Source organism: Phocoena sinus, chromosome 7 (genome assembly GCF_008692025.1).
Source record: "Phocoena sinus isolate mPhoSin1 chromosome 7, mPhoSin1.pri, whole genome shotgun sequence".
NCBI classification, from domain to species: domain Eukaryota; kingdom Metazoa; phylum Chordata; class Mammalia; order Artiodactyla; family Phocoenidae; genus Phocoena; species Phocoena sinus.
In genome coordinates, this window is record NC_045769.1 from 72683407 (window position 1) to 72708039 (window position 24633).

General features: G+C 36.9%; 1 protein-coding gene across 2 annotated transcripts in view; it reads left to right on the forward strand.

Moving 5' to 3' along the window:
• The window catches only part of LOC116757123 (CD302 antigen), a 130664-nt gene that overhangs the window by 31252 nt on the left and 74779 nt on the right, over nt 1–24633 (forward strand). For both annotated transcript variants that reach the window (XM_032638506.1, XM_032638503.1), the window contains exons 12-21: nt 905–1104; nt 1673–1815; nt 13091–13172; nt 14096–14164; nt 16597–16711; nt 20775–20810; nt 21205–21380; nt 22073–22140; nt 22422–22501; nt 23117–23256. In XM_032638506.1, the coding sequence (XP_032494397.1) occupies nt 905–1104; nt 1673–1815; nt 13091–13172; nt 14096–14164; nt 16597–16711; nt 20775–20810; nt 21205–21380; nt 22073–22140; nt 22422–22501; nt 23117–23256 (1109 nt within the window). The remainder of the gene's footprint in view (nt 1–904; nt 1105–1672; nt 1816–13090; nt 13173–14095; nt 14165–16596; nt 16712–20774; nt 20811–21204; nt 21381–22072; nt 22141–22421; nt 22502–23116; nt 23257–24633) is intronic.

A 24633-nucleotide genomic window follows, 5' to 3' on the forward strand; every position in this document is an offset into this window, starting at 1 on the left:
AGTCACTAATTCTTCATCTGGAAATGGATCTGACAATACAAACTATCTTTTAATGTTGTAGTGAGTAAATAAAATTCTGGCTGCCATAAAATTAATAGTAAACAAATGTATATTACCACACACCTCCTTTTACCTTTATTGTACCAGCTCTTCCTTTGGATCTGAATCTGAGAGTGTTGTTTTGAGGTTTACTAAGTTGCTTAAAAACTGTTGAAAGCTGTTAGGTGAATATGAGCGATTTAGACTGTTCTGAGCATCATAGTGGTTTAGGGTACAGCTCTACACACACACCACCTAGATTCCAATTCTGGATCAGCAACTTTCTCACATGTGACCTTGGACAAATCACTAATCCTCACTGTACCTCAGTGTGACAATAGAATCCACTCTGTGTGAGGATCAATTCACTTAATCCTCTTAGAATAGTACGTGGCAAGTAGTAAACACTTCTCTGTATTACTGTCATTATTATTGTGAACAACACATTTATTTCCTCCATTTTCTTTCCTATTCTCTCTCCCCACTTTGAATCAAATAAAGTGTGTAGGCACTAGAAAATGTTTGGGCTTTAATTTTTTAATGTTTTTTAAAAAATATTTATTTTATGTTTTGGCTGCGTCGGGTCTTAGTTGCAGTACCTGGGATCTTCATTGAGGCATGTGGGATCGTTGTGGTGCACTGGGTTCTCTCTAGTTGTGGCATGCAGGCTTCTCCCTAGTTGTGGCTCACGTGCTCAGTAGTTGCGGTGCACGGTCTTAGTTGCCCCACAGCATGTGGGATCTTAGTTCCCTGACCAGGGATCGAACCCGCGTCCCCTGCATTGGAAGGTGGATTCTTAACCACTGGACCACCAGGGAAGTCCCTTTAATGTTATTTTTAATTAAACTTTTCTGTTCAACCCCAGCTTCTCCAGGAGGGTGTGTGGCTATGGCTACGGGAAAGTCTCTCGGAAAGTGGGAGGTAAAAGACTGCAGAAGCTTCAGAGCACTTTCAATTTGCAAGAAAATAAGTGAGCGCCCTGAGCCTGAAAAAGCAGCCCCCAAGCCTGAAGACCCCTGTCCTGAAGGCTGGCATAGTTTCCCCTCAGGTCTTTCTTGTTATAAGGTAAAGTAATATTCTCATTCAATCCCTCAATGAAGCTATCTGTCTACTATCCTAGTCCATGTTTTTGTCCAAATCGTGCTCCTTCCCAGACATATACATCACCTACTGAAGTGTTTGGGAGCACAGAGTCCTTGTCAGGGTATCATTGAACGTCTGGTGTCAGATGACTCATTCCCATATAAACTCATGTGCTACCCAAAAGAGCAGGGCCAGAGCCAGAACTGGCTCTTTCCTAGGGTTCTTTTGTTTTGGGAAATTGGGTGAGCTGCATGCCATGCTAATACTTTGCTTACAATTCTCATACCCCTTTAATTATTGCTGTCAAATGAAGAGTTCTGTCCCTTCTTACAAGTCAAAAATTTTACTTTAGGGTCCGTGTCAGTCTGGCCTCTAGTTGACACTTTCAACAGGACCTGTCTGTGTCACAGTATATGGGCCTTTACCTATGACTTTATTACACTTCTAAGAGTCCATTTCAGGGGCCCACACATTTGACTGTAATTGACTTTGAACTTATGAATACTTTATGATTATACCAGGAAACAAATTAACATTATATTTTGTTAAGCTATTTCATATAGAAAGAATTGTAAGAAAGAGGAACTGGGAAGAAGCTGAGAGATTCTGCCAAGCACTTGGAGGGCACCTTCCTAGCTTCAGTCATATGGATGAAATAAAGAAATTTCTTCACTTTCTAACAGACCAGTTCAGGTAATACTTTTAGAATGAGTTCTTCTCTGTTAAATTTGATGTCCTCTAGGTATTCAGAATTGACATGTTTTATTATCTAAAAGGGTTATTCAGTACTTTAACAGTCATTCAACATCAAACATTTTTATGTGCAAGATGCTATGAGGGATTCAGAGATGAAGGAGACAAGAGTCCCCACCCTTTGTGTACTGTAATAATGTCCAGCAGTGGGGATAAGAAAAGTATGGTGGAAAAATCTAGAACACGAGTAAGGAGAGGCCATGGGAATTTAGAGGAGGGAGGAAGTGTTTCTGGGAGGTATAATTGGGGAAAATGTTATGAAGAAGGATGGTTCTTAGGAAGTAAGGTAATATTTGAAAGTTAAGTTGGGAGAAAAAGCCAGGGAAAGCAGAACATAAGCAAAGGAACTGGGACTAGAATATACAGATATGGTGAAAGAGAAATGAGCCAAAGAACTTAGCTAGAAAATGGAATTTGGGTATAAAATTAGAACACCCTTTCTTGCCAGGGAAGGAGTTTAATAAGTCAATAGACAAAAAACAAACGAACAAAAACAAAGTGTGTGTGTGTCTGTGTATCTGTGTGTGTGTGTGTGTGTGTGTGTGTGTGTGTGGAGAGAGAGAGAGAGAGAAACAGACAGACAGACAGACAGACATGGTAGGTAGATGCAGAACAATTAATTATAAGGCTATTACAGCCCAGCTGGTAGAAAACTACATTGAAGAAGGGCAGTAAGATGGGACAGTAAGGAAGTGATCAGAGATGTAACAAAGATGGAGTCAATAAGCCACTGTGATTTTGATGTTATGTAGAAGGAGGATTCCTGAACAGTTTTCTTGATGTCCTTAAAGATAACGTGGAGAGATATGGGCAAGGTGTTGCTGCCATAGAGGGAATTTTTTCTGAAGCTTTGGGGACAATCATAGGTATGAGGGGCTTCTACTTCACAATTTATTTTTCCCCTCACTTTTTTTTTCTTTTTTAAGAGAATGAACTTTTAAATTTATTTATTTATTTATTTTTGGCTGTGTGGGGTCTTAGTTGCAGCACGCGGGATCCTTCATTGCAGCACATGGGCTCTTCGTTGCAGTGCACAGGCTTCTCTCTAGTTGTGGTGCACAGGCTCCAGAGAGCATGGGCTTAGTAGTTGTGGCGCACAGGCTCTCTAGTTGTGGTGCGCGGGCTCCAGAGAGCATGGGTTCAGTAGTTGCAGCACACAGGCTCTGTAGTTGTGGTGTGCAGGCTCCAGAATGTGGGGGCTCAATAGTTGCAGCGCAATGGCATAGTTGCCCCACGGCACGTGGGATCTTATTTCCCGGACCAGGGATCAAACCTGTGTCCCCTGCATTGGAAGGCAGATTCTTAGCCACTGGACCACGAGGGAAGTCCCTCCCCTCACTTTTTGAATCGAAAAGAAGACCAGAACTTGGGGTTTCCCTGGTGGTGCAGTTGTTGAGAGTCCACCTGCTGATGCAGGGGACACGGGTTTGTGCCCCAGTCCGGGAAGATCCCACATGCCACGGAGCGGCTGGGCCCGTGAGCCGTGGCTGCTGAGCTTGTGCATCCGGAGCCTGTGCTCCGCAACGGGAGAGGCCACAACAGTGAGAGGCCCGCGTACCGAAAAAAAAAAAAAAGACCAGAACTTGTAAATCAAGGATTCAGGGTATACCACGCAAAATTATGGAAAAGAAATCACCACCTGGACATACCCTAGTGAATACTTTCCTGATCATTTTGACTCAAAAAAACAAAGACTTCAAAGAAAAATAGCAAAAATAAAACAGGTACCAAAACACAAAATCCAGCTAGCCTTCTTCTCTAGGACATTAAATATAAGAAGGCATTTTAAAAATTGACATCTAAAGAGTCTTGAACTGGAAAATGTGGGCAATGTGTTGATCTTAGTTCCCAGTTATGTGGTTTTTCATTTGTGAAGATAGTAATTGATAATGCTCCCTACTTGAAAAAAATTTCAGACATATTCCAGTTGAGAGATGAATAAAAATCAAAACACATGACCAGGTATTTTGTTGTTAAAGAATTAGAAGGAAGACTACATAACATAAAAACATAGCCCCAGTCTAAATAATGCAATATATGTAATTATAAAATTACGCTACATTATCCTAAAGTTAGAATGTAATTATCCTAAATTCTGAAAGAGGAACAAGAATATTTTAATAAAACCAGGTGTTAACTCTGGTTAATACCAGAGTTTATAACTCAGTTTATAAATAAAAACTGAGATGTAAAGAGATAAAATGATTGTGAAAACTGAAAGTATAATAAATTCTTCATTTTACCTGGAAATCATATTTAGAAACACAGAGTCTGTATTTTTTTAAAACTGTAAAGAGTATGTTCATCTACTGAATATGTAATGAGTGGGGTAAAAAAGGCCCATACAGCAAATTATAAAGGAATAAAATAACAAAGCATAAAGTCCGGCATAAAGAAGATGGCAGAAGACCAAATGTATCCATTATCAGTTATGTTTAAGTCCAAGTTTGCAAATGTGTTCAGTAATGAAACCCAACTCTATGCTGTTGAAAGATACCTAAAACAAATCTTGCCAATTAATACCTTTCCAAAAGCCCAAGGAGTATTATGTTCTTTTCCTGGAAGGAAGGGACCACAAAGTGTTTCAGAATCAAAACATTTTGATAAAATCCATATTTTCTGACACTCCTTTTAAAATTAAAACCACTGGCAACATTTTCATATTGCAGCAGTAATTAGTGCTGATTAGCCAATGGCCCACCAAAATGTGGCATCACTCTCCAATTTGTTATGGTCTCCAATTTATTACTCCTTGGCCACTTCACTTATGTTATTTTATTTCTTTATAATTTGCTGTATGGGCCTTATTCACCCAAGTAGCATTGAGTTAATAATCACAAACTTAATGTAAAACTTAGAATGGGAAAATTAAAATAATGGGCAAAATTATATTGTGTAAATGTGAATGAAAAAGCTAGAGTTGTAGTATTAATATTAGATAAAATACAATTGAAGTAAAAAGACATTAAATGGGAAAATGAGATCTTATTATTGATTAAAGGTATAATCTACAGTGAAGTTATAATAGTCAAGAACCTTTACACACTTAAAAGATATCAAAATATATAAAGCAAAAATATTAATTATATTGCTAAAATTTTTCAATAAAAAATAATAATGAGAGACTCTAACGCTCATCTTATTTATCAACAAATGAGACAGGCAAAATAGAAATAACATAGAACATATGAATAGTATAATTAAGGTTGATTTAATAATATCCTCTTTATTTATAGATTAAAAAGTCTGTATATACTTCCTTTTCAAGCTCTTTGCCTGGATCACTTAAAATAATGGATCTATTAGGCTAAAAAAAAAAAAACCCTAACATTTCAAAGTGGTAAAATTATACAAGTTACATTAGAAGTGAAATCAAATCCCCTTCACCTAAAAATTCAGTGTTTTTTAAAAAAAAATTTATTGGAGTATAGTTGATTTACAATGTTGTGTTAGTTTCAGGTGTACAACAAAGTGAATCAGTTATACATATACATATATCCACTCTTTTTTAGATTATTTTCCCAAATAGGTCATTACAGAGTATTGAGTAGAGTTCCCTGTGTTATACAGTACATCCTTATTACTTATCCATTTTATATATAGTAGTGTGTATGTATCAATCCCAGTTCCCAATTTATTCCTTCCCCCACCCTTTCCCCTCCGGTAACCATAAGTTTATTTTCTACATCTGTGACTCTTATTTACAAAATAAACATTCAGTGTTTTTAAGAACTCTTTTGGCAAGTAAATCAAAACTGTATAGATGATAATAAAAACACTCATTCTGAAATTCATGAGATACAACCAAAACTATAGCTGGAGGTATATTAATAGCTTTAAGGGCTTTATTTATTTATTTGCGGTATGTGGGCCTCTCACTGTTGTGGCCTCTCCCGTTGCGGAGCACAGGCTCCGGATGCGCAGGCTCAGCGGCCATGGCTCACGGGCCCAGCCACCCCGCGGCATGTGGGATCTTTCTGGACCGGGGCACAAACCCGTGTCCCCCGCATCTGCAAGCGGACTCTCAACCACCGCGCCACCAGGGAAGCCCAGGGCTTTAATTATTAAACAAAAATAATGAAAATAAGCATTCACCTAAAAGTTAAAATATTTATCAACATAAATAAAAGGAAACCATAAGAAAGAACCTAATAAAAGTGAAATGAATGAATTAGAAACTAGAAAAGCAGTAGAACTGACAAATCCTAGAGTTTTATCTCTAGAAAAAAAACTACAAAACAGAGGAAAAAAATCTACTGATGACTAAATCATGAAAACAGAAAACAGATACTTAAAATGAAACCTAAGTAAGAGATTATAAAATCCTTTCAATGGAGAATTTTTTAATTGGTAAGAATCCTATGCATAATTCTGTGTTATTATAATGAAATTATTAAAGTGAACAATATCTAGGGAAATATAAATTAGTATATAATTGATTTAATAAGTGGAAACCCAGTATTCCAATAGCCATGGAAAAAATGGAAAAAGTTAACAAAGAATTTCTTCCAAGAAAAAGATAGGAACTACATATATGGTTCTATGTGTGAACTCCTTCATATTTTAAAAAAGAGATCATTACCACGTATTTCAGTAGTACAACCAAGAGATTGTATTCCATTACATAGAAACTGGTGCAAGCATTCAGTTTATTTCACAAATAGTCTAATTCTGATATGACAACCTGTCAAAGATAGCACAAAGAATTATAGACCAACCTCATATCTAGACTTGAAAAAGTAAATACTAACAAGGGATACAATAAGAAACACAGATACCCTGCTTATTGCGTGCCAGATAATGTCCTAAGTATTTTCTACTAACTAATCCTTACAACGGCCTATGAGGTAGGTTACTATGCCCATTTTATCTAATGGGGAGATGGAGACACAGAGAAGTAAAACAACTTGCCCAAGGTTATATAGTTAGTAAATAAAGGATCCAATATATGAACCCATTAGAGCCCACTTTCTTAACTGACTGTGTTATAGTACCTCAAAATAACATGCCTTGATCATGTAGGATTTCTTCCAAGAGTACAAGGTTGGGCCAGTATTAGGAACTCCATATATCTAGTCAAATACATGATCATCTTAATAGGTGCTGAAAATGCATCTGGTAAAATTCACTATTCATTCCTGGTTTTATATATAAATATATACTTAACACATTTAATTAATATAATTAACACATAATTTCTTATTAAATTAAAAATAGAAGTGTAGTTCAACCAATAGCGATATGACACTTAATGATTAAACATTAAATGCATTTCCATGAAAGTCAGAAAAAAGGTAAAGATGCCTAGTGTCATCACTTTTGTTGATCTTTGTTTGGAATTTATCCCCTGTTCATTAAGATTTGAAAAAAGAACATTACAACATGCAAGTATTTATAATGTATTAAGTGGGAAGAAAGGCAAATTATAAAAGAGTAGAAAATATACTATTTACATCAAAAAGTAGACTGCAAAACTACGTCAGAAAAGATCATCGTTGTTACCTCTGGAAGATAAGATTTTGAATGCGTGTTTAAATGTTTGAACATTTTCCCACATTTTCCAGATTTGCATTACTATGCTAACAATTGTATTTTCTTCATTAAAGCAAGTAAAGTCTCACTACAGTGTGCTTGGAATCTGATGAAAAATACAATACATGCGTTCCATAAATAATCGTTTATTAAGCATCTGTTGTATAATTTCTAGTATTTTAGACTTCATTTTCTAGTATTAGAAATTAATATTCAAAATTTCATTGCACACTAAGCTAATTTGAATATACAAACTCTTAAGTTTCTTTTGAGATGAGTGTTTTTTAGCTACTGCCCACAACCTTGAGAGTAGAGTATAATGAATGCAATATTCAAACCGAATCTTTCCAGACATACATTTATTAAACAGTCATTGAAGCAGGCAAAAAACATATTATATAACCTGTCTTGTAAGCTTACAACATCCCGGTAGTCTGTCCTTTTAGGTTCCAGTGACCATCTTGCATGGAAGGCTCATTTGAGGTAAATGTGACAATGTTCCAGAAGCAGGATTCTTCTGTTCCCACTGTAGTTGGCATCAGGCAGTCCCAGTCACCTGACCCAATGACTGGACATGGGACCATTAAAAGATCAGGCCCCAGGGCTTCCCTGGTTACGCAGTGGTTAAGAATCCGCCTGCCAATGCATGGGACATGGGCTTGAGCCCTGGTGCAGGAAGATCCCACATGCCGCGGAGCAACTAAGCCCGTGAGCTATAACTACTGAGCCTGCGCTCTAGAGCCCGTGAGCCACAACTACTGAGCCTGCGCTCTAGAGCCCGTGAGCCACAACTACTGAGCCTGCGCTCTAGAGCCTGTGCTCCACAACAAGAAAAGCCACCGCAGTGAGAAGCTTGTGTACTGCCACAACGAGTAACCCCCGCTCGCCGCAACTAGAGAAAGCCCGCGCACAGCAACAAAGACCCAACGCAGCCAAAAATAAATTAATAAAAATAAATAAATTTTTTTTAAAAAGAGGAATCAGGACACAGATCCATTTCCAGTGGTACAGGATACCAGCCTCACCAGATTCTCATACCCTTTCATGAAGAGTGAGAGTGTCCCTAAGTATTTTTAGCTATTCCTCATATCTTCAATTTTACCAGTGAGTGCCCATTTCTAAGATCATGCTGATTAACAAGCTTCTAAGTTTGCTGATATTAACCTATTTCTGACATTTACTCTGCTAACAACCAAAGTCTCAGGTACGGCTTTTGGACTGCAGTCTCCCTTGTGGTGACTGCCTCTGGAACATAACCTTTGTAATACCCTGCTGACCCTCCCTGAAGAGAGAATTTCAGCTGGGCAGCTTGCTAGCCCCTAGATCTCAAGCTTGACACACACAGTATCATACTGTCTAAGCTAAAGTATTTTTAAGGAAAATACTGACATAAACAAACTGGGTTTTGAATCAAGTTCCTAACCCAGCAAGAGATTAGGAACCTTTAAGTGGTTCAGGGAGCCATGGATAAGTACTAAGCAATGAGGTTGTGGATACAGTCAGCCCTCCATATCCACACGTTTCACATCCGCAGATTCAATCAACTTCAGATTGAAAATATTTGAAAAAAATTCTGGAAAGTTCCAAAAAGCAAAACTTGAATTTGCCTCATGTTGGCAACTATTTACTTAGTATTTACACTGTTTTAAGTATAAAAAGTAATAAAAAATAACGTATACAGGAGGACATGTTTAGGTTACATGCAAATACTACATCATTTTATATAAGGGACTTGAGCATCTTTGGATTTTGGTATGAGGGAGGTCCTGGAGCCAATCCCCTGTGGATACCAAGGGGCAACTGTATTTGTGGGAATCAGTTGATGAAAAATGGAATATCATATATGATATAAATGATCATTAAGAGCTTCTATATACAGAACAAATTACACTAGAAAACAAAAGTCTGAGAGGTAATTAAGGACTCTTTCTTGACTTTTTAATTTCTAATCACACTTGATGAGTTCTCCCCCTCAATTAAAAATTTAAAAATACAGGTTCATTATGTAAAATTGGGGAATGTAAAAAATGATAATGAAGAAAATTAAAATCACCTCAAATCCTAGCTCCTAGTTATAAACTTAGTTAACATTTTGTGTAAATCTTTTCCATTTTCTTCTATTCCTGTCATATACTTTATTTTCTACAGAATATACAATGTTTAGGTTTTTTTCTGATCACAGAGGAAATGTATATTGAATTTAGAAAACAGAAGAGGACAAAGGAAAAACACATCACCATAATCCTTTCACTCATAGGGACTATATTTTATTTGTACTCATCCTAGCAGCTGATATAGTACCACGTATTAAGCAGACTGTAATGTCTGCTTAATACATGCTCCATTAATAGATCATTTGCCCATGCTATATTTAGACAACATATTCTAAAACTTATTCAATATTATAACCATGGCTTGAAGGGAAGAAAGGAAGCCAGCCCATTTATATCAGAAAATGATTCTAAAGCTTATTCCTTGAACACCTTAGCTTTTTATTGCAGGGATTGACCTTGCTCAGCAAGACGTCCATTGCCCAAATTGTGTTTTGCCTGCCAAGGAATAAGGTCAGATTACTGCTCTACTTCTCACAATCTAAGTTCCATGTCTCTGTATTTCAATGAAAAGGGTTCATGGTGCACCAGATCATTAAGGCTCTAAAATCTTTGCAACTCTTAACAGCAGCCCACCAGGGAAAGCCATTGTAGAACGAAAATAGTTTTAGGATTAGGGAAGAAAGCCTTGTTTGCAGTGCGATTGCTGCTGTATGCACTACCACCAGTGATGTGGCATGAGTGGATTTGGATATAAATCTAAGGCTTTGCAGACTAAGTGCCCTCATCAAATAGTGTTTACCGGGGGTTATGGTTGAGGTGCTGTTTTCCTTAGGAACCAGATGCAGCAGGAAATTTGATTGAGAGTAGAAATTTTAACGCAAATACACAAAGTAACCTTTCGTGCAATGTCTTCTTAACCTCATAGCCTTAAAACCATATACTTAGTGTTTGGAGCAGAAGAAATTTATATACAGAGAGAAATTTTCAGTTTGATTTAATTCCTCAGTTATGATCCATTTCTTCCCACAAATTTTTTTCTTCCCTCGAATTTTTGAAAATCCACATTAGAGGTGTGCAACAATTAATGTGATTTCCAATTTCTTCTTCTCTTTATCTACCTACAGACAAATCAGGCCAAACCAGGAAGAAGTTACAAATGAGGAAATATTTTCCACCTCTTACCACACACACAAAAAAAACCCACAAGTAGCTACTATTTACTATATTTATAACCGAATAATAAATCTCTTGAAATGGAAGCTGAAAACTATAAAGGTCTGGGTTGCAATGAAGTTCAGTCTCAGAAAGTAATGAAGATGAGAAGCTTTGGACAATGGGATAAACTTCTTTCTAGGAAACTGTTCTCTGGGATGCAGCAGAGGAGGCAGAAATGGGCTTGAAAGCAGAGGTTTCTAAGGGAAGATGGGGAGCTAAGAGCAGACTGAGTGGAAATGGTGGGGACAGACCCCTAAAGAAGCTTTCTGTGGGAGCTGCCTATAGAGTAAATGCAGATGGCAAACGATCTTTGATCATCTTCCAGTCATACTGTTGATTGTGCAAAGAAGATAAAATATCTAATGCTTACTTTAGGGAAACACAAAATTCTGCACAAATTCTCCAGGCCCAAATACATAATCTACAAAAATTAGAAAGAAATGAAGTTTGAGGAAGCAAACTTGACCTCCTCTTTATTTTAGCTGTCTGACTTTAATTATAATGTATATGGCAATTATCTAGACCTGGTGGTTTAGAAATCCAGCAATCGGAAAGTATGATACATTTGGAAGTCTGTAGGAAAGCTCTGATTAGTTGAAGACACAAACTGCAAAATCCTTTTTTAGCTGCTAAATTCAAACTAGACTTAATTGTCTCCACTGGATTTATCTTAACTCTGCAAATTGGTAATCTTTCTTTCTGAAAGAAAACAGTAAAACAATAAAAACTGAAAGGGGACTCAGTGGACTCATATTCCATTGCAGTAAGTTGAAAAGCTTGAGGTTGGTAAGGTGAAAAACATGCTTATTGATGTTAAAATATGAGGGAATGTTGAACAGAGGAAAGAGACGAAGAAAAGCAGTTATATCATTAAAAAGTGAGAAATTAATTTAAAATTAAGTTTGTTCCTGCCTTGGATTCACTGGCAAACATTTTTAAATGCAGACTTACTCTGTTTCCCAGCAGTCTTGTAACTGTACGTTCCATATGTTCCATAAATTCTCCTGAACTTGAGAGTAGGGTTTAACTTTAGATTTGGATTCTACCCCTTTTCTAATATGTGTTCTATTTATACTTAGCATTTATGTATGCATTGTTTTGCATATATAACATTCACTCATGTACTGGTGGGACATGACATATATAATCAGAAGGTTAAATTATATGGAAATAACCAGCATCACCAACCCACCACCCCCGCCAAAAAAAAAATTGCATGGTAAATGGTCTACTTTTTAAGGCCTAAGAAGTATACTATATTTTAGAGAGTATTTTCAAATGAAGTTAGAGGTGGAGAAATTTCTTATGGTTATAGCCCTTCAATTTATTGAAAATATCTCCCTGGTTAGAGTATAAGTTTAATTGAGGGGAAGGGATCACTTACAATGTATGTCCCTGCCTCTATATGTTGTTGTATGTATTCTTCCTTGGAATGCCTATCCTTTCTCTGCTCAGCCAACCTGAATACTGGCACGTGGTAAACACTTAGATATGGCTCGAAAGAAATGTTGGCAATTCTTCAAAGACTGTCTTTTGTCCTATTAACTCTACAAAATGTTTCCTGACTTCCTACAGTCCACAGTGACCTCTCCTTTTTCCGAAATTTTTGTAGTGCTTAAAATGTATGCAAATTTTTATCATTTGATGTTTTTCAAAAATGGTCTCATATTTTCTTTGTTCATATATATCTTGTCTCCCTAACTAGTTTATATGCCACTTAAGGGTAGATATTATGTCTTGTACTTCTCTGTATCATCATTGCACATAGCTCAATGCCTTGTACATAAAAGCATCATAGTTACGACAGTTAAATATATTCACTTAAGTGATTGCTTAATTATATTGCTGTGGTATAACCCATGGAGTTTGGTATTCAGAAAATATTGATACTTGAATGCTTGTTTTACTTTAAACTTAGTGGGCAGAGGGAATTAAATTTTTTTAAAAATCTCATTTAATAAAAGGTTAGCCAAGCCAAAGGTTAGCCAGGTTCTTCATTTTAAAGAAAAGATACTTGATAGTTATAGACAAATGCTTTAAGGAAATGCTATGGTTGTTTTTGTATCTGAAAACATTATCTAAAATTGAAGCTCTTCAGTAAAAGTTTTGAAATAATCATATACTTTTTTTCCCCTCCTAAGTTTTTCAAAGCAGAATAGTTTTTGCCTTTCATATGAAGAAAATAACATAAAATTTAGTTTTAAAAAGTCTGGTACTTTTTTGATAGCTACCCTGTAAATAGGGTTCAGTTTCATTTCAGGAGACTTGTTTATATAGCTTGAAACTGTGTTTCTCAGTTAGTGAGAAGGTCTTCTGAATAAGCTTACATGTCTTAAGCATTTTAGACATGTGGATGCTAAATGTTTTTGCCAAATGCTGTGCTCAAATTTTCTTAACACTTCCTTTTCACATAGTGACCAGCGTTGGCTTTGGATAGGTTTGAATAAAAGGAGCCCTGACTTACAAGGATCCTGGCAATGGAGTGACCATACACCAGTAAGTTTAATCTTTCTCGTTTAGGATAATATGGAAAGAGTATTTATTTCAATAACAAGAAAGTTGATTGTTAATTAATATAGCCATACAACCATTAAGTTATGTAGATGTATCTTTATTGAAATAGAAATAGATTCACATATATGAAGTGGGGAAAAATAAGTTACTAATCTCACTTTTATTAAAAAATAACCATACACATAGTCTCTCTACATATAATCCAAAATACATAAAAATATAGATATATAAATATAGCGGTAATTTTGGGGTAGTAAAAGTGATTTTTTTTCTTTTTCTTTGTTTTTTTTCCTTTTTTTCATAATGAGCAACGTTTATTTTTATTATTTAAAAATATGAGTTATATAAAGAAAGAATTTTAATTGGAGGAAACAATTCAGGAGAACCTTAAAAAGTCCTTAAATATTATTTCAAATGTTTATATTATCCTAAGGAGAGGTTTTAGGTAACACTTAGAGAAGCAAATTATTCTCAGGTATTAAATATTTGCTCCACATTACCGTGTGTCAAGTCATTGTGTGTTCTTTCGAAATGTAAAATTCCTTGACTTCATTTTCAAATTGTAGCATATCCAAGAATAGTCAATCGAATAACTAACATTTCAACACATGCATTTAAAAAAAGTATTTTGCAAGCTCCTGATTCTTTATGATTCCAACTGTGAACTTAATACATGATTAACCTCCACTTCTGAAACTGTAGCCTCCTTTGTTTGGAATCTGAAGACCTCATGGCATTTTATAAGTCCTCACGTGATTTAGCATCCTGACATAAAAAAGAAATGAAAAAGTTTTCCTCCCTTGGCATATGAACACACTTGAGTTATTAAAGCTGCCTAAATTACATCTAAATTGCAAATATTTATATATCAGTCTTAAATTATCAAGCCTCTCTTGTCTTTTAAGGTGTCTACTATTATCACGGCAAATGAGTTTCAGCAGGATTATGATATCAGAGACTGTGCTGCTGTCAAGGTCAGTACAATGCTGGAAAATCTGCATATTTAAAAAATAAATCTGGCAGTATGTGCAGTCAGGCAACAGATCCATGACGTGCCTTTTGCATGTGGAGCATGATATTGGGTGCAATGGGAGGTTAGAAGTACACCCATGGCCCAGCCCTCAAGCAACCTAACTGACACTTAATTTGAGAAGATAAAATTCATATTCAAGAAAGACGACTCTTGTTACTATGCAGTAATAAGCTCCAAATGAGTGGGCTGAGGAGGGCTAGTGAAACTCAGAAGAGGAAGTGATTTCTATTGCCTATTTCCAGAAAGAGGTGGGACCTCAATTGGACCTTTAAGGATGGATAGAGTTTGTACAGGTAGGATAGGGTAAGGCATAAAAGAAAGTGGGAGTGGAAGGGAGAGGCTAAGGCAGTGAGGGGAACAATGCAGATCAAGAAGTTTTAGTTGGTGCTGTGGTTGAAAACAAAGGTGGGAAGTTAGACTGATGCCAGGTGAAGGAGTTTGTGCACTTTTTGGGTAGGCAACAGAGCATGATTAACTGTTTTTGTCAAGAACTACGGAGGGTGTGAGAAGATTCATCTTGAGGCAGATTTCAAGATGCAAAAGATAGGACCAGAAGACATGGAAGACCAGTTAGGCCTCTTCCTTTGCAGACTTCATTTGTTTATTCGTTCCATAAGTAGTATGTCCAAGCAGTCTGTGATGCTCTGGGGGGGTCAACAATGACAAGATATAAAACAGTCGTTGTCTTCACAGAACTTACAGTCTCATAGGAGGTAAAGACAAGTAAAAGGGCAATTACAAGGGCTATGACAGACAAAGTGTAAGTTTTATGCAAGGACAAGAGTGTTCCAGGAGAGTAACAATGACGGTGATGATGGTTATGATACAGCAGCTAACACTTGTTGACTCATGAGCCAGGTACAGTCATGTCACATATATTATCTCACTTAATACTTAAGCAACCTTGTCAGGTAGGTACTGTTACTGTATCCATCTCATGGGGAAGGAATGTGAGTTCTGAGTAACTTACATGATTACAGAACTGAAATTTAAACCCAGGTGTATGGGTCTACTATGCTATGTATGGCATTTACAGAAACAGTCAGAACGGGTATTTGTTTATGGAGAAAATAGTAGTACATTTTAGTTTTAACTGATGTCTTGAATCCAGACTTGCAGTAAGAAATATGCTGTAGTAACTTAGAATAAAGAAACTGGAGTTAAAGGAAAATGTTCATTAAAAAAAGAGTTCTCTAGTGGCCTAGTGGTTAGGATTCCGGGATTTTACTGCCAGGGCCCAGGTTCAGTCCCTGGTCAGGGAACTGAGATCGCACAAGCCATGCAGCACAGCCAAAAAAAGAAAAAAAAAAAAATCGCAAAGGGCCAAGAAGTGGATTTGAGGTGATTACCAACATTTTATAAAATGTAAGAGGATGAGGAGGAAGGAGACATCTAGAAAATATCTTTGCTATGTAAGCCCAAGAAAGAGATTCAGGAAGATGATTGACCAGAAACGTTGCACGAAGGTTGAGACCAAGTACTGAGAAGGCCATTGGAAAGCATTATTTCAAAGTAACTGTTTTAGTAAAACACTCTGTAGTATCATGCTGTTTTTATAGAATTCCCAGTTTAACAAATGAAAGAATGAAAGCTTAATAGAAGTTTGTGAAGTTTCCAGAACACTGATGCAATAAACTACATTCTATGTAAGTTGTGTCCCTATGTGTGAAAAGATTGGAAGAACCTACCAAAAAAACTAAACAGAAGAGACACTGATCAGTAACAAGGCCAGCTAGGGCAGTGTCTGGAAGGAGAATCTTACCTCACCTGCCACCTTCTAACCCTCCAGAATGTTGCCCTTAAGAGATAGCAGTCCAAAAACTGATGGATGCTCCTACCAGGTCCTGTCCTCCCCTTTCCTTTCCCTGTTGCTTGCTGCCTGGAATTTATAGAGAGCCATCTTAGACCACACAGAGGAGGGCAATATCCCAGAAACACAAAACAATGCCAAAGGTGGAACTTGGGCCCCTGATGCCAGAGTTTTATGTCACTTTTCACAGATCTGCTATGATCACAGGCTGGTGTTTGGAAACCACTGAACCAAATATTCTTTTCTAGCTTGATCTTCCCAAAATTTAAAGTTGCAAGATTCTACAATTTCATATCAACAAAAAACAGAAAAAAAACCCCAGTAATTTGCATTTTGGACATAAACATGACCCTATGCTATATTTTCTTTATCAGTCCCTTTGAAGGCTCTTGCTTAGACCGTTACTGCTTAAACACTGCATTCTTTCATGTGTTCATTCATAAACATATATCCTAGGTGCTAGAGCTAAAGCAGAGTTAAAGACCATAGGGCTTACAGTTTAGTGTGTTGTATAAGGGCTGCCATCAACTTGAAAATATTCTACAATCCTCTTCCTCCTTTAGGTCATTAATAGGCCATGGCGAAGAAGGTGGTATTTCTATGATGACAGAGAATTTATTTACTTAAGGCCTTTTGCTTGTGATACAAAACTTGAATGGATGTGCCAGATTCCAAAAGGTAAATGTAGTTATTCCTTTTCACAGACTTCTCATGTGAACTTGTGAATGCTGAGCCAGAGTACCTAAGAGGGCATTTTAGTCTATAATTATAATTTCAAAAGCCTTTGACACTACAGTTAATATATTAAGCTCCATCCTGCCTGACTCCTACCCCTAGTAAGATGCTGCCTTATTGAAATTAGAGACGACCTTCCTCTTTTGTCATGAAAGAAATTGTATAGGAGATAAAATTTAAGGCTAATTTAGGGAGATTAGGTCTTGGAATGAAGGATTATTTCAAGTGAAAGGAGAGACGAAGTAGAGGGAATCATTTTAATTTTTATTGTGTTGCAAAATGAAGGGCGAAATGAAGACAGGCTTGGGAAGAATGAAGCAGAAGTCAGGAAATCAAATGTGGGCAGGTCCCCAATCTAAATTTTACAATTTAGAAACAGTTTTCAGTGAGCTCAAAATTACTAGTAGTTTATCTCATTCAAATTCAGAAAACCAGTTAGCTTGATAGTAGAGCCTTTGGTGACAAAACAGAGAGAAAGGATAATATATAGATATCCTTTTACTTCACTTTTTAGTAGGAAAATGTCAAGGATGTATTACAGAAAATGTTAAGAAGATTTTAACTCCCAAATTATTTTTAAGCAGATATTAGATATGTTAAATTAATTAATATAATAGTAAATGCACAGGAAGTTCCAAAATGAATTTCTGAACTGAATGTAAACAGATCATTGAAACTAAAGGGAATTCCTCATATAAGTTCTCAGAAACCCAAAGATTATCTCATGGAACTGCCCATTAGGAGATTGTTCTTTCCTAAACAAAGCTACCATCTTGCCTTTAAAAGAGCTTCAGATGCAACATCCAGTGCAGTAACTGGAAAGTCTCTTTCACAGGGCAAACTGGGGGGTCATTAATAAAAGGGGAATTGTGTGTGTGTGTGTGTGTGTGTGTGTGTGTGTGTGTGTGTGTGTGTGTTGATGGGGTTTTTCTTTTTTGTGTGTGTGGAATTTATTTTTATTTATTTATTTAAATTTGTTTATTTATTTATTTTTGGCTGCGTTGGGTCTTCGGTGCTGCATGCGGGCTTTCTCTAGTTGCAGCGAGCGGGGGCTGTTCTTCACTGCAGTGTGTGGGCTTCTCATTGCGGTGGCTTCTCTTGCTGTGGAGCATGGGCTCTAGGTGCGCAGGCTTCAGTAGTTGTCACGGGCTCAGTGGTTGTGGCTCATGGACTCTAGGGCACAGGCTCAGTAGTTGTGGCGCATGGGGTTAGTTGCTCCGCAGCATGTGGGATCTTCCCAGACCAGGGCTTGAACCCGTGTCCCCTGCATTGGCAGGCAGATTGTGAACCACTGCGCCACCAGGGAATTCCCTGATGGGGGTTTTCTAAAGGAGAAATTATACCTGAGTTAGTCCTGATTATTGATTAAACCTGAAAGAAGAAAAAAGGGAAACCAGCTTGGATACCTTTCAAGCAAGTGGCAAAGTAACTAATATATAATTAACTTGGACAATATCTCTGGCTTGAAGCATTAGTTGTGACACTCCTATTATTCTTTGGTATTTGGCATGCCACAGAGAGTGTCACTGCTCCCTCCAAAGTATGCTTTCACTGGTAGCTGTTCCCCTGCCTCGTGTTTGAGTACTGAGGCAGACCCTAGAGTATACACCAGGAAAACCTTAGAAATGACAAACCAGTAACCACAGGAAATATTATGAAGAACATATGGTTTTCTTTTTTCTTTTTAATGTATTTGTTATTTTAAACAAAAGAGAAGGGAATTAACTAGCTTAGCAAACATAAATCAGGTAACCAAATAAATAAATCTTGGGCTTCCCTGGTGGCGCAGTGGTTGGGAGTCCGCCTGCCGATGCAGGGGACATGGGTTCGTGTCCCGGTCCGGGAAGATCCCACATGCCGCGGCAGCGGCTGGGCCCGTGAGCCATGGCCGCTGAGCCTGCGCGTCCGGAGCCTGTGCTCCACAACGGGAGAGGCCACAGCAGTGAGAGGCCCGCGTATCGCAAAAAAAAATTTAAAAATAAATAAATAAATAAATAAATAAATAAATCTTTTAAATAATTGCACCCCTGCTCTCTCCAATACAGAAACAAAATTAAAAACTAAAGAACTTCCTGCCTCAGCCTATTTGCAGTCATTTGAAGCAATCAGTGATGGTTTGATCCAGGGTTTAAATGTTATATTAACTCTCCTTTGACAGTCCCTAAATTTCTGAGTTACAATGTGTCACATTCACTGGTTGGATATTTTCTTGGCTATTAGAACAGCCAAAGCCTGCTCAGCTGGACACTTCTGTATTTATCTGCGTTTTCTGGTTTTCTTAAAGCAGTTTACCTCTTCAATAGCCCAAATCACCAAACTTTTTCTCTAGCTCTTGCCTTTTTTATTACCGCGTACAGCTGGTTCTAATTAGTCCCCTCCTCTCTAAAAGGGATATTTTGACAACCTACTTTTTTTTTAATTATCATAATCACTATGGATATATATACTTTTTAAATATTCCTTTTTAGTTGCAAAAACAGTAGCAAAAATAAGGTTCATAAAAGTGTTTTTAGGAAAATGACCTATAAACACAACTTTTTAATATTGTGTTTCTTGATACCTTGTACACACATGCATGTTTGCAATCCTGTGTAAAAAGGCACCTTTTAGGGCTTCCCTGGTGGCACAGTGGTTGAGAGTCCGCCTGCCGATGCAGGGGTCACAGGTTCTTGCCCCGGTCCGGGAAGATCCCACGTGCCGCGGAGCGGCTGGGCCCGTGAGCCATGGCCGCTGAGCCTGCGTGTCCGGAGCCTGTGCTCCGCAACGGGAGAGGCCACAACAGTGAGAGGCCCGCGTACCACAAAAAAAAAAAAAAAGGCACCTTTTATTTTGCTTTTCTCACTAATTTAAAGAAATTTAAATGTTAGCCATAGCTTTCCCCCAACATACAAATGAACAGAGTTCTTTGACAAGATTACAAACAAGAAACTATGTCTATTTTTTTAACTGATTTGCAGCATTGTTAATGGAAGTTATCCAACATACAGAGAACTGAGTTAGAGAGAAAAACCACACATGCTGGATATATAGGCAGTCCTCGAAGTAGGGTCCTCTCGTGCGTTGGCCCTGATACAATAGCAAAATTCAGAACAGCTATTTTACCTTGTAATTTCTAAAATTCCTCAGATTATGTCTTTGGCTTGAAACCATGTGACCTATGACCAGAATAAAAAGGGAGCGGAAAGCAGCTAGCATCCTGAGAGGAGCTGTTCTGTGCCTGGCCCTGTGTGGGTGCTTGCATAGGGGTGATCTTATATGATCTTTACATTGTCTTTGTGAGTTAGGTAGGAGAATTTCATTTTTATAGAATAGAAAGTTGGGGCTCAGGGAGTTAGACAACGGATCCCAAGTAGCGCAGCAGCAGAGTCTGAGGGCATTTAGACACTGACTCACCCAACTTCAAAGACCATAATTCTTTGTACGGTACCATATTTCCTGCTGGGTGAATTTTATTATTTTCTTCCCAGTTTTGTCTCTCATTTTCTCAAAAGTTTCAGTACTGGATCACTGAACATTTTTTTCCAAGGATATCTTGGGAGGCAATAAACTCTACAAACCTAGGTGTATTCAAATTGCATTAGATGGAGACGTCGTTCCTGAATAACCTCATCCTACAGTGATGATTATTTTGGTGCATATTCCTTAGTGCTTCTATGTAATGTATACAACGTATTCATTTACTTATTTGTACTTTCTAATTATTATCTATACTTTATCCATCTAGTCTTCCTTTGTGACTTCTGTGATGTAAGGTAGAGAACTGCTAGTAATGCTGTATTAATATTTAACAAATCTGCATCTTTGGTTGCCACAAAAACAACTTTAGTGTGGGCCCCACAAAATTCAGTGTTATGAAGTGATCATAACATGAAAGGAGATGGTTTGGCCAGAAATGGACAAATCTCAGCCATACTGCAAGTCCTCTTGAGTTAGACTAAAGGCACTTATTAGTATGCCATGGTCTGTAATTGGATGCTAAACTTAAGCCATTTGCTTTCTTATACAGGTCGTACTCCAAAAATGCCAGACTGGTACAATCCAGGTGAGTTAAGAAAACTAAAATGTATCCAAAGCTGCTTTTGCCTTTTCAGTGACGTATTTAGTTAATTATTTAAGCCCAGGCCTAAGTGCCAGCTTCTTCTCTATCGTGTCTTCAAATGAGATGAAGTATCTCCATGCAGGGAAGGTGATTAGCTGGTGTGGGGTGAGACTCTGAGGCTGGATTTATCCTTCTCTGTGAGTACAGGAGGGTAACAGATTCACTCACTGGCTCAGGAATCCTTGGTTGGATCCTTCCAGGCAGCACTGCCCTGGCCAAAGAGAGCCAGTAATCTAAATGGATTATTATTTATAAATAGTTTTGAAAAATAATCCATGCTGAGAGGGTGCAGTTTGGTTTATGCAGTCATAATTGTGCTATTTTTCTTCTTCTTTAGAGCGTGCTGGAATTCATGGACCTCCAGTTGTAATAGAAGGGAGTGAATATTGGTTTGTTGCTGATCCCCGTTTAAACTATGAAGAAGCCGTCCTGTATTGTGCTAGCAATCACAGCTCTCTGGCTAGTTTAACATCTTTTGCAGGACTAAGAGCCATCAAAAACAAAATAGCAAATGTAATTTAAAAGAATGTATTTTTTAATATTTTCTTATTTTTACATTTATTCTGTTAAAAAAATTTCAAAAATCTACAAAAGTTAAATGTTCCTCTCAAGTAAAATTTGCCTAACAACATATAAGTTCATCACTTCGGATTAGAAAAGTTAAAAAGAATTGCTTAATGTTTTAAAACATTCAAGATTAACTATTAATGTCAGTTGGTAAGATGAGCTTCAACAGATAATATAAATTAGTCTAATTCCTTGTCACGTTTTTTACTAAAAGTTAACTTGGTAGTTAACTTGAGATTCTGTTTCTAATAATAACTAATTTTGCAAAATAGTTTTTTGGAGGAAAAATAATTTGTATATTTTAAAATTTATAACTAGTAGCAATAGGATACTATATATCCAATTAATATATGTCCATAATTACAGTGACCATATTTTTTGTATGCAAAATAGGGCCTGTGAATATAAAAAGAATTTCTAAACTACTTTTTTCTGTGAAAGGACCTGGTTTATGTAATTTAGAGACCAAAGTAATGAATATCTGGAAATTATAGTGGTTTGTGGTTATGATGGGCCAGGGTATTAAATCAAAACTCTTCTAGAAAAAAAAAAAAACTCTTCTAGAAAAGCCAGCACATATAAGGATGGGTGTTTAGTTGTTTTTCGTTTTGTTTTGTTTTTCTGGGTTTTTTTTTCAGATATCTGGCAATGAGGAGAAATGGTGGGTGAGAACTACTGACCAGCTAATAGAACGTCGTTTTTTGAGGTATGTGACATCCTTGATGGTGCCTTTGTAAAGTTATCGTTTAAAAGAAGCAGTCCCAAATCCCTTTTTACTAAATGGAGTACTGTTTATAATTAGTTTTGAACATTAATCCATAAACTACCTAGACTAGAGAAACCAAATCCTTTAGCAAATGAGCATCAAGAAAAAGTAGTATAAAATAATGGCCTAACATTAAATTTAGAATTAAAATTACTTCAGTAAAAAACAGAATGGAACATGTAACTACATTATGAGCTGACACATCTCTTATTTTCTTTCAGCTCACGACATCCATTTCATCACTTTCCTATAACATTTGGAGAGGAATGCTTTTACCTCTCTGCCAAGACTTGGTTTAGCGGTAAGGTTAATTCCAAATCCTTTAACGTTAATTATGTAATATGTGAACTTCAGGTTCAATTACTAGCTTAATCTTGCTTTCCTTTTGATTATATGTTTGGTAGCTTTGTCATATTCTGATTTATTGCTGATGATAGTAGATCAAGTTCCAAATGCAAATAAAGGTGCTTTTCACTGTGAATATTTTGACTTCCTTTATCCTAAAGCAGTTACTTAGAAATAAACTGACCACTTTCATAACCAATAAGGATATAGACAAATTCACAAAGATGAACAGGCAGCAATTCTAAAGTATAGTTTAGGTCCCTTTCCCCCCTCATTAGCCTTCTTCAACTCTATTTCCTGCCATCAGGAACCATCGTAACTGTGTGTGTACCAAGTATGTTCATTTTTATAGGCAATATTTGTATGCTACGACTTACTAATATGAGTGATAATAATAGAAGACAAAAATAGGGAAGAAAAGGAATATGGGAAGAAAACTAGGGAAGAAAAGGAATATATTTTAACCATTTGGGAAAGATTGATTTAAAGAGACTTTCTTCACTACTGGATGGTTTTAAAATGTGCTGAATGGAAAATTCTCACCACAGTAATCCTGCTTTTCATTTCTCAGACATAAATAAACCAGCAGACTGTAGTACCAAGTTGCCCTTCGTCTGTGAAAAATACAATGTATCTTCATTAGAGAAATATAGTCCAGATTCTGCCGCTAAAATACAGTGCTCTGGGGATTGGATTACTTTTCAGAATAAGGTAAAAAGAGAATTGCTACGTTGTGCAAATGATGATAGCTTTCATGATGGTCATATGGCCTGTGGCAGAATGGCATCCCACCAAGTAACTTCACTAAGATAGACTGCATATTTCAGTATCTCACCTGATTCTCTACATTTTCAGAAACGAAGTTAACTCTCAAGTTAATCATGCGTACAGGTCTTTCAGAGTACCATGTTCCTGTTCTGTTGCTACTGACACTTAAACTGCCAAAGCTGATCTTTCAGTGAATAGTAATATATTGACTAGTCAGGACTATCTCTTTGGTATGTAGGAAACTGGCTTAATTTCTGGCTGATAAATTTTCCCCCTTAAGGAAAACATCCAAGCAGCATTTACCAATCAAATTAGACCAGCATTTCCCAAACTACTTTTTGGGAATATACACATATGCTAACAAAATGTTAATCATTGATGTTGCTTCCAGAGCAGAGTTTATGATTAAATAGCTTTGGGAAATGCCACATTCTATATTTGCTTCCTTGAGATGCACAATTCATATTGGTGTATGTATCTCTTAGGAAATGCATTTGGCTGCTAAAAAGATTACTATAGTATGCTAAAACATTTATTCTCTCAGATAAAAGAAGTTTGAAGATAAGCAGGCTGGGGTTGGTATGAAAGCTCTGTGGTCTTCAAAACCAGGCTTCCTTTGTCTTTCTGCTCTGCCATCCTCAACTTATGGCCTCCAAGCTCAAGTTCAAGGTGTTCTCTCTAGAGTCTTTTCTAGAAGCCACCCAATGACTTTATATTTCTCTGGCCATTCCAGTCTGTAAGGAGGCTAAAAAAAAAAAACCCATTTTATAGCATGTTTCAAGGAACACAATTTGGGACATGTTACTCCACACTAACATGATCATAATATCAAGAAGAAAAAGGAAGAGATGTGTCTAACAGCTGAAAGCATCTGTAGTAAAGTTAAAATATTAGGGGTATATTTTGACTTTTTAAAATTTGGACAATCTTTTCCCCCCCCAAAGTACTAGATTAATTTACATAGTTGATGTAAATTTATGTTTTTCTGTTTGTTTTTATTGAAGTATAGTTGAATGAAAATATATTAGTTTCAGGTGTACAACATAGTGATCTGATATTTCTATAGATTACACACCATACAAAGTTATTACAAAATTACTGACTATATTCCCTTTGCTATGCATTACATCTCTGTGACTTATTCATTTTATAACTATTAGTTTGTATCTCTTAATCCCCTTCACCCCATTAAAATATCCTGTCAAGAGACAGGGGCATGATTTCTTTAAAAATGTGGTTTTTTTAATATAAGGTAATGATGAAGAATACATATTTGAAACCAAATGGAGCAGAGTCTAAATGCTGACCATACCATGCTAT